The 12,389-nt window shown below is 45.7% G+C and overlaps 1 protein-coding gene across 2 annotated transcripts in view; it reads right to left on the bottom strand.

Annotated features, from left to right (window-relative positions):
* LOC142589443 (uncharacterized) overlaps nt 1-12,389 on the bottom strand; it is a 103,274-nt gene that overhangs the window by 45,224 nt on the left and 45,661 nt on the right. For both annotated transcript variants that reach the window (XM_075700913.1, XM_075700914.1), the window contains exon 7: nt 11,354-11,477. In XM_075700913.1, coding sequence (XP_075557028.1) covers nt 11,354-11,477 — 124 coding nt within the window. The remainder of the gene's footprint in view (nt 1-11,353; nt 11,478-12,389) is intronic.

Here is a 12,389-nt window from a genome sequence, read left to right as displayed (position 1 = left end):
GAACATGCATATGGCCAGTAACCACTTGTGGAAATAGCTTGCGATTAACGTTTTCCGAAATCGGAGCATAAAATTTTCATATCTTACACGTAAACTGCCTTCCAGGAAGGCCCTTGCACTCAAGTAAGAGCAGCACTACTTTTCAGATCTTGCAGCATCAAAAGAGTGCACCTGTTCTATACTTGCACTTGTGCCTAGGTGCCTTAATGCCTGTGTGCAATTATAGAGCAATGTTGAAGGAATCATTTAGCGAAAGTTGAACTGAATAAAAGTCAAATTCAGTGTTTAAAAACTGCATGAAATTGCATGTTCAGTATTAAGCAGGTTGAAAAATTTACTTTGTTTGGTTGCAGGCACAACTTGAAAATGTTGTTGAACCTGTCACATCAGGTTTAATTCACAGCAGTGGTTTGTCTGTAAAATGAAGCAGTAATATTCTTGACAAGACTACACATTTGAGATTCTGAAATACCGTTGAGATTTTGAGTTCGGCAATTACGGCGGCAGCTGTGCAGCAGCAATAACTTCACTGATTTGATAGACTACCTGTATGGGGGCCATGTACATGCGACATAGGCCACAGGTATCCGTCACCATTGGTGCAGCCAGGGCACAGGTCGACCCCGCCTCCCTGGACTTTCCTGATCAACCCCTCCCCTCTCCCTCAAAACAGCAAGTTTCAGTAGGTGGGTTTAGACAGAGAGACATGGATGAAGGGAAAGCTTGAATGTGAAAGCAAGGCAAGATCTAGTGCTGATCCGAAGAGAGAGAAGGGGGGGGGGGGGGGGGTGTCATGTTACCAAACCTAGAACTAAAGTTTATCTTGTTTCCCCACAACTGCTGTCGTGTCTATAGTAGTAGCATTTCCTTGCCTTCTCACGTCACCTTTTCTCTATCCCCCCCTCCCCTTGTATGGGAACTCCGAGTGAAGAGTGGCAAGACTTTCGTTATTCACTTGTTTCGTGACTGGGTCGGTTCTACCCATTCTCTGCCTCCTCCTTCCCCTCCCCCCCTTCTCTCTACCATTCCCTCTCGCTTCCCTCTGGACTTGGGTATAGTACAAAAGTAAGCACTGTAATTTCTGCAGTGCCTTTACAGGGGGGTCACGGATAATTACAGCTGTGAAGAGGCTAATCAGGCCATAGACGGAAAGCTGAGAGCTCGGTGAGTGCTGTGTTCTTGCCGCTTCGTTCGTTTGTTTAAGCAAGAGGCAGCGGATAGATGAATTCACTCACTGCTGCGAGCGCTATGCTGAAAACGATCGTCTTAAGGGATGGATGGAGGTTCGGTTTTTCTGCTGCGTAAGGATAGAAATGCTTACGCATTTAAAACCATCAGATTTCAGTGTGCCCTTATTATCTACGAAATCGTAAGTGCCGCTGAACACCATCTGCTGCCTAGACAACATGTTCAAATAGGTTTCCTCCTGCAGCTGCGCAGCACAGTGGAACCCACTTATAACAATACCGCTTTTAACAATATATTGGTTATAACAATGAAAAGCTGTTGCGTGATCTACATTTGTATGTTTTCTATGGAGGAATAATGCGCTTACTACAATGTCCCCATGCCGCATTATCAGTTATAACGATGAAGTTTGGCTGCTGGGTGTCCGAGCCGAATGGTAGTGAAATGCAAAATCGTTGAGGGAAAAAAAGAAACAAGAAATTTGAGTTGCTGCACAATGGGCCGCTGCTCTAACAGCCACCACGCACTCATTTTCTAGCCTTCTCCGAGCGCCTCTGTCCCGTCGCCCTTCCCCCCTCCAAACACGAACTGTGCGCACAGCTCGGGTGCGTGCACAGCTCGACGCCGCCCCACCCCCCGAAACACGAATGGACCGCGCTAACTGCGCTGCTTGCAGGTTGCTTGCATGCTGCTCGCTGACTCCACATTAAGCGCAGTTCTGCAAACAGCTTAATCCCTCGCGTTGGTCATCATTGTTTGCATCAAAATAGTTCCTGGCCACGCGGTTTCTCCTGCCGAAACGGAAGATGGCCAATCCGCCCACTGATCATCGGCAATGCACGATGTTGGCGGTGAAAAGAAAGCGCACGGCTGTAGATTTGGAAACTAAGTGCTTCTATCTGATGAGGCGATCGTCGCGACCATGCTTGCATCAGATAGCGACGGCAGCAATTACGCAGTAGGGCAGGCTGTCCGATGAGGCGACCGTCGCGAACGTGCTTGCATCAGATAGCGACGAAGACAACAGCAGCAATGATGCGGTAGGGCAGGCTGCCTCAACGTTGTCCTCACAGGAAGCCGGGCAGATGATTCAGTCGCTCCGGGGCTTCGTTCTTGCGAGACCTTCCGCTGCGCTACGTGGAGCACCTGGATGATTTGGAGAAGGATGTCGGCAAGCTTCGCATAAAGCATGCAAGGCTGAGGGACGTAGGGTTTTCTCGTGCAAGCCAGTAAGAAGTATGTGTCGACATGGTTGTAGCGATCCCACCTCAGCATTTCTTCTGGATTTTTCAAGCTGACAGGTTGCCACGGTAGCGTTCTCGCAATTTTTAAAAGACCCCTTTTGGGGCCACCAAAGTGATGCCTTGGTGGTACTCGCATATCACTTGCCACCCGTGACACCTCTTTGCAGTTGTTATAGCAGCGCCATTTTAACGCCGAGAGCCACGGCTTGTTACATACGATCGAATCGCCCAGGAAGCAGTTAAATGAGAGGAACACTATCAGCAACCGGATGGAGGAAGGTGGTGGGGAGGGGCACTGGCCTCCCTGCCATTACAGTTTTCCCACAACAGCTCTGCCATCCCCCTATATTGATTTTTTCATGCAAACCGGATATAACAATTATCGGTTATAACAATGGAATTTTCGTGGAACCTGAATATTGTTATAAGTGGGTTCGACTGTATCGAGTCCGCTTGATCACATCTTCTGTGGCTTTCTTGATGACCGATGCTAGAATTCTATGGCAGACATCCGGTATCCTTGCCTTTAGCTCATCTGATGTCCGTCTTGACTATGTAAACATTTACAGGCCCATCCATGCATTCCAGTCAATTGTGCATGAATAGTTGCTTCCAGCCAGTTTCATGCTCGGCTCCTGCTGTCTGCTGGCGCCCCATCTTGCTGATACCACAGAAGTGACAGCGGCACTTCGCTGAGGAACTCATCCACCACTCCTTCAAGGATTTCGTTCACGTAACACTGTCCAGTCAGAGTGTGATCAAAGAAGATGGGACTGATTATAACACCGGCGTAAATTCTGAACCACACATTGAACGACCACTGGTACTGGTGCCAAGTGCACCCTACCCAGTGTGAATTGGAGCCACTCGAATAGTGTGCATTATGCAAACTATCCTGGCCGTTTTCTGCAAAAATTGGCTTCATCTGTGCACATTATGTTGCTCAAAAAGTCCGGTGACTCATCGGCTTCTGTGAGGACCCAATTCGAGAAATCTAGATGATTCTGCAGGTCCATATTTTTCAAGCATTGGTGCAGGTTAAGGTGGTACGGGTGAAAGGCTGAGTTCTTTAGAATCCTCCAAACTGATAACTTGGAAATTGGTAGCTGGGCGGCCACATACCACACGATAGCATGATGGTTTGAAGTTATAAATGCTAGAACATACATGCGTAGGCTAGGACTCAAAGATGGAGTCCTCCACCGCTGTTTCTGAAAGCTGCTGGTTTGTCTCAGGTTTTCATAATTTCTGACAATAGTCTATGTGTTTAGTCTAACGCCAGACTTCCGTGACTGATATATATTTGTGGCCTTCCTCTTGTTGCCATTTGCAGCTCCCAAAGCAAGAATCATGTTTTCCTTCTGCTCATCAGAGAAAGACATGGCAACTGGGACCCAAAACAAGACGCACCTCTAAACCTTCACACTGACGTTGCCAATTCACTTTTGTGGTGATTGGTTTTGTGGCAAAAAAAGAAAAAAGAAAAGCCATTCGTGCACTTTATCTACGCTAAGACAACAGCTATCAGAGCTTGTTTCCGACTAACACCAAACACGACGTGTTACTTGAGCCGGGGCGTGGGAGATAAGGAACTAGCTTGATCATTATGTTTTTCTTTATTTCCTTTATTTCATTCTGGCTAACTCGGAGGGAACTTGCTCGAAGGCACTGCTTTATGATGCGGGTTAGAGTTAATGTATATGCTACCAAAGGCAACATTGTATTTTTCATATTTCGCGGGGTTCATTTATCAATTGACAAAAATTTGTACCCAGTTAATACATCGCTGAAAATACCGCAAGTAGATGTCCCTTGGCTGTGACCACAAATGCCTCATTGACACTTTGATAATTAGGATAGTAAATCTCAAGTTAGATACCGTATCTACTCGCATAATGATCGCACTTTTTTGTCAAAAAAAGATTGACAAATCTAGGGGTGCAATCATTACATGGGTTAAATTTTCCACGAAAAGAAAAATGTTTTTTTCATCCTGCATTTGCTGCTGGATGACAACAGGTCAACAAACATGCGGCTGCCGCTGTAACAGTGCGGGACCTCAAAAAAGGAATGGCAGCCTGCGAAGCACGCCGAACGCAATTTTTTTTCTTTTCGCGATTACATTATGTGCATTGAAAGTTTCTTCCATATCAGTAATTAATATTGTTAATATAAGCAAGTCTGCAGCAATAACGCAGCCATGTCCACTTTGAGAGGACAGAAACAGAGATGGGCATACTTAGCTGCCAGTTACATAGAAACACATGGCGGGTATGCTGCGGAAACTGCGGCATTTGTCTTCTCTCCTATCCTAATACGGCACATTTCCGCTAAGGGTGGGCGAATATCTTAGCTGTGTTACAAGTGTCGGCATATGAATAGGGTACACGTCTAACGTATGAGTGTAAATGTGGCTACTATCATTGCTGCTCGCAATTTGTTGCATGCCCATGAAGCAGACGAAAGGCGCCGTTTTTGTTGTTGACCACAACCATTATAAAGCCTACAAATAATAAAGCCAATGCAAGTTTGGTTGTAGCTTTTTTTTTTCCCTGTAAGTGTGGAAAGTGATGAAAGGAATAAAATTGGGCATCTGCTTAAGAATGTTTGGTGCATGCAGATCGCTAGGTGTCTTGAAGAGTCGTTCACGTAGCATTTGACAGCATTCTACAAATGGTAAGTGCGGTCATTATTAGCTAGACTTGGCACACGACATATCGCTGCGGCAAGTTCAAAGTGCGATCATTACACGGAAAAGAAAAAAAAAATCGAATTTTGACGACAAAATTCAGGGATGCGACCATTACACGAGTGCGATCATTATGCAAGTAAATACGGTAATTCCAATGACCTAATTAAATGACAGTCATGAAAAAATTACTGGCAGCTGCTCCACTCTACCAAAACAATATGTACTAGGTATTCTTCGAGTAACACAATTGCTCATCTTTATTTTTTTTTTCAAATCTGGGTGCATGATAGTTAATTATTAACCCTGTATATATTTATGACCTCTGTGTGCAAGTTACGATGCTTTCATCCCTAATAAATGTTGTAAATTAGTAGAAGAGCTTTTTTTTTTCAAGAGTCGTTAGCATTGCTTACTGGAAAGAGAAGCAATACTGAGACATATATCATTCACATGCATTTCACATGCCGTTAATAAAATACCCTGCCGATGGGGTCACTGAAGTCTGCAGTTTTTTTTCATGGTCAGAAAAGCACACAAAGCAATTTGAAGCTAAGTGAACATACAGCACCACATTAATTCTCTAGGCACAGGCTATCCAAACCTTTCGAACAAATTTTTAATTGGCTACCTCCTTCTCTTTCAAACATTTAATAAACTTTGTCCTTTGTGTATATCTACATATACTGTGTATGTGCATGTGTGTATGTGCATATACAGTGGAAATATAAAACAATGTTGAAGTGAGAAAATACGGATGAGGCAGCCGCCGACAGTGCTTCTAATGTGCTTGTCCACCTATTGTCAAGATTACAAGAAATAATGTAAAAGTATGAATTAAAAGCTGTGCACGTCCGAAACAGCAATGATGCAGTAAGCTATTTGCCACATTAAAATTTTAAGTGAAAAGGTCGAGCAAGTCGAAAGAAACTGCAAATGATGTGGATGACAAAACTCTGGTAATGACATTTTAAGTGTGTCTGTGTGTGGGGAGGGGACAGGAGGGTAGGCTGCGGCATCAACGGGGAGGGGGGGGGGGCTCTGCACACTCTAGAAAACTTTAGAGGGGGTTCAGGCCCTGGTAGTCAGCGCCTATAATGTGGCGATTGATGCCCAGCGAGCTGCAGAGGTGCAAAGGTCCAAATAAGTTTCTCGCATCTCCTTTCCTCTCTGCCACGCTCCTTCCATGTACAGTCAACGACTGAATTTTCGGACGCCCAAATTTTCGGACATGCCTGATATTTCGGACGTCTTCGCAGCACCGCCACGAGCCCCATAAAATCAATGTATAAGGACATCTGAAGTTTCCGACGCTCGAACCTCCCGCCGTCCAATTTTCCTCCTAACTTTTTGACGCGACGAAAGGTCCTTTGGCTCCTCGCGCAGCGCCCTTGCGAAGGAAATCGACTTGCAGCCGAAGCATATCACCGCTTTGAACCACAACTAGCCGAATCTAGCCATCACACATCAATTTGGTCTGGCCACCCCGCCTATGTTATCGCCGCACTTCCGCCTCAGGCGAAGTTTCCGGAGCAGTGCCATTTCGTTTGTTTGCGCAGGCCATGTATGGCCATGTTTTGGCTAGCGTGGTGTGTGGTTGTGCTGTTGTGTCAAGTGTGTTCTGCGACGCTAAGCCTAGGTGCTTCGACACTCGTCAGCGAACTCCATTGTTCGCAACTTCAGGATTTCACTTGCCTTCGATGGCCCCCACTCCATCTTCGTCGTCCTCGCCGATGGCATCTAAGCGCGGAAAGCAGTACCGTCGGTTAACGATGGAGAAGAAAGCCACCGTATTAAGCAAGTCGTGAGCGGCCGATCGCAGGCTGACATGAGCAAGGAGTTTGGCATCGGCTCCGCTCTGCTGGGGTTTCCATACCCGCAGAAATAACTTTTGAACAGTTTGTTGACGCTGACAACGAGCTCGACTTCTGCGCAGAACTGACTGACGAGGAAATAGTCCGTCAGGTTGTGGGGGATTCTGAAGACTCCGATGTTGAAAATGAGGAGCCAATGCCTGCGCCACCTACAAGCGCCGAGTTGATGCGAGCACTGTTGACTCTTTCATCGGTGTACAGTGCTGACATGACTCTTGCTCAGATCGAGGCGAATATGATCGCATGCAACCGGAACGCCGTCCAAACAGCAATTAACAAGTTCTTCAAGCAACTGCAGCAATAACACCGGCTGCCCGACGATGCACATGTACATAATAAACCGGCAGTCGGCTACATACAGTTTTTGAACGCCTCTTTTTATAGCCACTTCACTGATGCTTTGGCAGGGCTTCAGATGCCTGGTACTTCGCCCTTTTTCTCTAGATCCGAGAGAAAAAGAAAAAAAGTGCGTTTTTTGCATGCATTCATTTTTTCGGACTGCCTGAATTTTTGCAAGTTTTTATGTTTCCTAGAGGGTCCGAAAAATCGGTCGTTGACTGCATATACAGTCGCCGACCATTTATTCGGACCTCACGGGGACTGCGGAAATGTCCGAATAAACAGGTGTCCGAAAAAGCAGATTAAGAAAAAAAAAATAAAGAAATCCTTTATTTCCACGCACTTATTCGAGCTTGGCAGTAGGCTTGAAGAAATCATGAATGCGTCGTTGCATGCTGTTCTGTTTACGCGCAATCAGATAAGCCTGACTCTTGGAGAGGGTCGTACGGTCACTATAGGCGGCTGACAGCACAGTTACTGCTTGTACACAATCCGCGTGTGACGGCAGTGTAGCACATGGTGCGTCATCTTCCGACTCGGAGTAATCGTCCGGTGGTGCAGCAGAAACCTGACGAATGATCTCGCTGTCAAGTTCAGCGCATGTCAGTACAGCAGTGTCAGCACCTGTGAAAGTGTCAAATGAGACGATGTCCGGAATAGCAATGCAACCGCAGCGCAGGTCTCCGCAGAACATTTTCGGCATCAGTAGGGAGCACATCGTCAGGCAACAAATCCTAGGCCTACCGGTACCCGCTTGCCGGCATGCCCCAGCGCAGTCTGTGCGGGCACTGTCGGCGCCATTAGACACTTGATGCGATGTTTTCGTATGCCGCGTTCGATCACTGCAACCGCGACACAGCCCACAAAGCAAACACCACCACGCCATCGCGTCAACACCAGTCGCACAAACGAAAGACGTGGCCTACTCGCAGCGTCGGACACAAAGAAACAAACAAATAAGCTGCTGGATTGTCTTGACATTACTTACTAAGCTGAGACCAGAAGTGCTGTAGCAACTCTATCAAACCAGGCAGAAACGATGATGATGAGCGGGGATTTCCAGTACCGCCACTTCGTGGGGCAGCAAGGAGGCACCGTTCAAAACAAAAAATCGCATTCAGCAAGTCGAACCATGCACCGGTCAGAGTCGGTGCATGGTGCGCTCAATCGAGTTGGCTCAAGGAGTGTCCCGAAAAATCAGACGAGAGGTTGCAAGGTGTCCGAACTTTCGGCAGTTGTTATACATTATGGTCTATCGGGAGAATGGCGGTGCCGCGAAGCAGACCGAATAATGGAGCATGTCCGAATTTTTGGAGTCCGAAAAATCAGTCGGCGACTGTACACGCTCTAAAATACCTCTGTGGCATGCAAGACAGCCACAGCAGTCTTGCAGCAGGATCAGCAGTGGGAAAGTCGAATTAAGAGGCAAAGAAAACTTCACTTTAAAAAGCTTCGCTTTAAAACAGGACAAGAAAGACCTACAGAACACTGATTTGCGCACGGCAAAATATATCAAGGATGGGGATGCTGGGTTAGGGAAGCTAAGAAACTGCCACAACAAACAGGTGGGAGGGCAGGTAGGAGAATGGCCTCAAGTCCACGTAGAAACAGAAATACAGGAATTCCGCAGCCACTGCGCCGTTCAACAAACTGGTGATTGTTGAGTGTGACAGTGGCTAATGGAAAAGAATGTTAGGAAGGGGGAGTGGAGTGATGGATACGAGGAGGGGGGACGCGCATAAAAGGCATCAAGAACGAAGTTGGCGGATAATTATGGACATAGGGAGAGCATCTCATCACTGCCCAATCGCTCAACACCAGACAGCCCAATAGACAGCCCAATAGACAGGTGTCAGGAGAGACGGCGCTTTTAAATGTCTCGGAGCTACTGGGCCTTATTTTACTGTGAACAACAGATGCCGTGATTTTCATAAAAGCGTCTAAACAGGAAGCAGCCCAGCTTCGGACTGTTTGCCTCATCAGTTCCAGAGTGGGATCAATTAACAATGTGTGTCGCGTGATGACTACAATACCATGGTCACAAGTTACTTCCAAATATGTCTTCAAACAAGTCAGAGAGCCGGTCTCCAAAAGTGAGTAAAGCTTGCATCATATGATACTATCGAAGTTATAGCGCAAAGCTTCATTCCTTAATTTTTAAATCTAGAATAAAAATTATGCAGATCCCATGCACTGTGGGAATCGAAGTAAACGAAGCTTTCCGTGCTGGATGCTTTGATTGACGATAATTAGCGGTGATGATGACGGCTAAAGCTTAATTTCTTCAACGTTTAGGCTACCACGAGAGTGGTGAGTAAACATTACTTATTGTGCACCATTGCTGTTTGTCTACGTAGTACACAAACAGGGAGAGGTGTTTGCTTGAGGTGCTGTGCGCCATATTTTATAACCTCTGAGAGTGTTGAGCATTGTCATTGCCTCGTATGGCACATCGCATTGTGGCAGAAATATTAAAATTGAATTGGATTATGGGGATGTATGTGCCAAAACCACACTCGGATTATGAGGCACACCGTAGTGGCAGACTCTGGATTAATTTTGACACTGTGATGTTCTTTAACGTGTCCCAAAATCTAAGGCACGTATGTTTTCTCTTTCGCCTCCGTCGAAATGCGGCTGCCACGATTAGGAGTAAATCCACAACCTCTAGCTGCGCTATAGCCACACAGCTAATGCGGCGAGCACAGAAGTGTTTATTTGACAGTCGACTGCTTCTGTAGTGTCTCCTGGACCCTGCGGTGCGCTTTAATTAATGCGGCTCTGCTTCTGCATGCCCTGCGTAAGTTGCCTGCTTGACATATTTGCATAGCGTTTATTTTTCAGAAATAGCAGCAGCGTACTGTACCGTACATTGAACTTAAGCTCATCCTGTGTCCCCCAACCACTGTCGTATAGCAGTAGGGTTTCCTTGCCTTCTCATGTCACCTCCGCCTCTCTTGTATGGGAACTGCTTCCTCTCCTTCTAGTCCTCTCTACAGTTCTAGTAGAAAGGGAAGCGCTGCAGTTTCTGCAATGCTGCTAAGGGGAGTCACTGATAATTACAGCTGTCAAGATAGTGCACTGTCTTGTTTTTACCTGGCCCCACTTTTAACGCTGTTCGGTTTTCCAAGTCATGTACCAGGTAGGTCATCAACATACATCATATATATGTATCAGTTTCTAAATGAAATTATAGTTTTTTTTAATACCATCATTTTTAAAAATAGCATAACGATGATAGCATAATTTGATGCGAAGTGGCTGCAAAATGTGCATCCTCGATGTTTAAGCATTCTTGTCCTGGGAGGGCTTGGAGTTTGTCTTTGCGTGGAGTGCAACCTACACACACACACACACAGAGGGGGGGTCAAGGAGGGGAGGAGTGGTAGTTGTCGGCGGAGAACTGCTCCCCCAAAATAAATAAATGCCACTGTCTGCCACAACTATTGAAGTATGCTGAATGTTCAAATTATTTTTACTGTCTTTGCTGTAACAGCCATGGCCACATTGCTCTTTTACTGTACATGTATATCCACAAGTCTACTGTGATGGGAACATAAACATATGTGCAAATGTGTCCATCAAGTACTGTTACTGTCTGCTGCAGTGGCAGACAGCAACTTTCTTGGTTCTCATCTAGAGCTAGATCTCGGGAAGAATGAATGGAAATAAGTTTGCTCATTTGTGTAATTATTCACTAGAATAAGCTTAAATATTAAATCTTTACCTAAACTTAAAGCTCACATGAAAAAAGGCCTAATTTGTTTTTAAGGAGTGCATTACTGGTAATACATGCAAGTTACAACAAAACGAGTCTACATTTGTATTACTTTCAATTGACATGGGCAAAAATGCTTCAGAAATAAACAAGTGCATATCCTAAGCAAAATGGTATTCCGTGCAAAATAAAACTTGTTGTTGGGCGAGTTGGTTCATGATGCTTAAGAAAAGATGCTGTGCAAAATACAGACAAGGACAAGAGGTTATTGACATGGTCAGTATGCCCAGGGTTATCTTACCTTCATTCCAAAAAAATCTCTTGGCATCAATACTGCTACCAAGGCATCGTTTACGAAGAAATTCTTCAGCCTTTTGTGCTGCTTTCACCAAGGCACCGCTGTTGTGCCCTACACGGCCTTCATTCTGGAATGCAAAACAAAGTAATATCACCATTCTGCATCAAACACGAAAATATGAACTGTCCTCAGAAGTGTAACAGGAAGGTTAAAGAAAGTGGGCATGACAATGCATTGATTGATTTGTAGCGTTTATTGGTGCAAGGGCCAGATGTGGCCAAAGAGCACCAAGCCGATGATTCGTGCTTCTCAATGATATACAAGTGTTAGTTGCGGGGATTATATGAAACACGGCTGTACAGAGGCCTAAAAATATTCGCTAGAACGTGCAAAATATACACGTGATGCAATGTGGCTGTAAAAGGGCCTCAAGTTTATTCGCTCTAAAGTACATAAAATACAAGTATATACATATTAAAAAATGACAGTGATTGATCGTGCCTGCGATGACAATATATGTTTCACGAGATATGGATGATCCGTAAAATATTGTGACACGCTGATGAAGAAGATGTCAGCTTGGTTGGAAAAAGACGACGCTCTGGGCTTCGCGCGCTGTCTACCATCTTGTCAGCCACTACGATTATTGTAAATATCCTGTAAATATATGTCTGACTGTTTTTAACCCCGTAACATTTTTGGTGGAGGTTGCGGGATCATTATCAAAACGGATTTACACAGCGGGCGCTCCTTGGCTGCATCTACAATGCCAGCTCAAGGCGAGGATGCCTCTGGCCCGTCGGCACCCATGCCCACCGTCATTCTAGCACAACCCCGCGACCCAGCAAGCTTTTCTGGCACCGACGACACTGATGTTGAAGACTGGCTTCAACTATATGAGCGGGTGAGCTCCAGCAACCACTAGGATCAGACCATCATGCTCGCTAATTTTATATTTTACCTCACGGGCATGGCACGCGTCTGGTTTCAGACCCATGATGATGATGATGATGATGTGTGGTGTTTTATGGCGCAAGGG

The sequence above is a fragment of the Dermacentor variabilis genome, chromosome 1 (assembly GCF_050947875.1).
Source record: "Dermacentor variabilis isolate Ectoservices chromosome 1, ASM5094787v1, whole genome shotgun sequence".
In the NCBI taxonomy this organism is placed as follows: domain Eukaryota; kingdom Metazoa; phylum Arthropoda; class Arachnida; order Ixodida; family Ixodidae; genus Dermacentor; species Dermacentor variabilis.
This window is presented reverse-complemented; position numbering and strand designations above follow the sequence as displayed.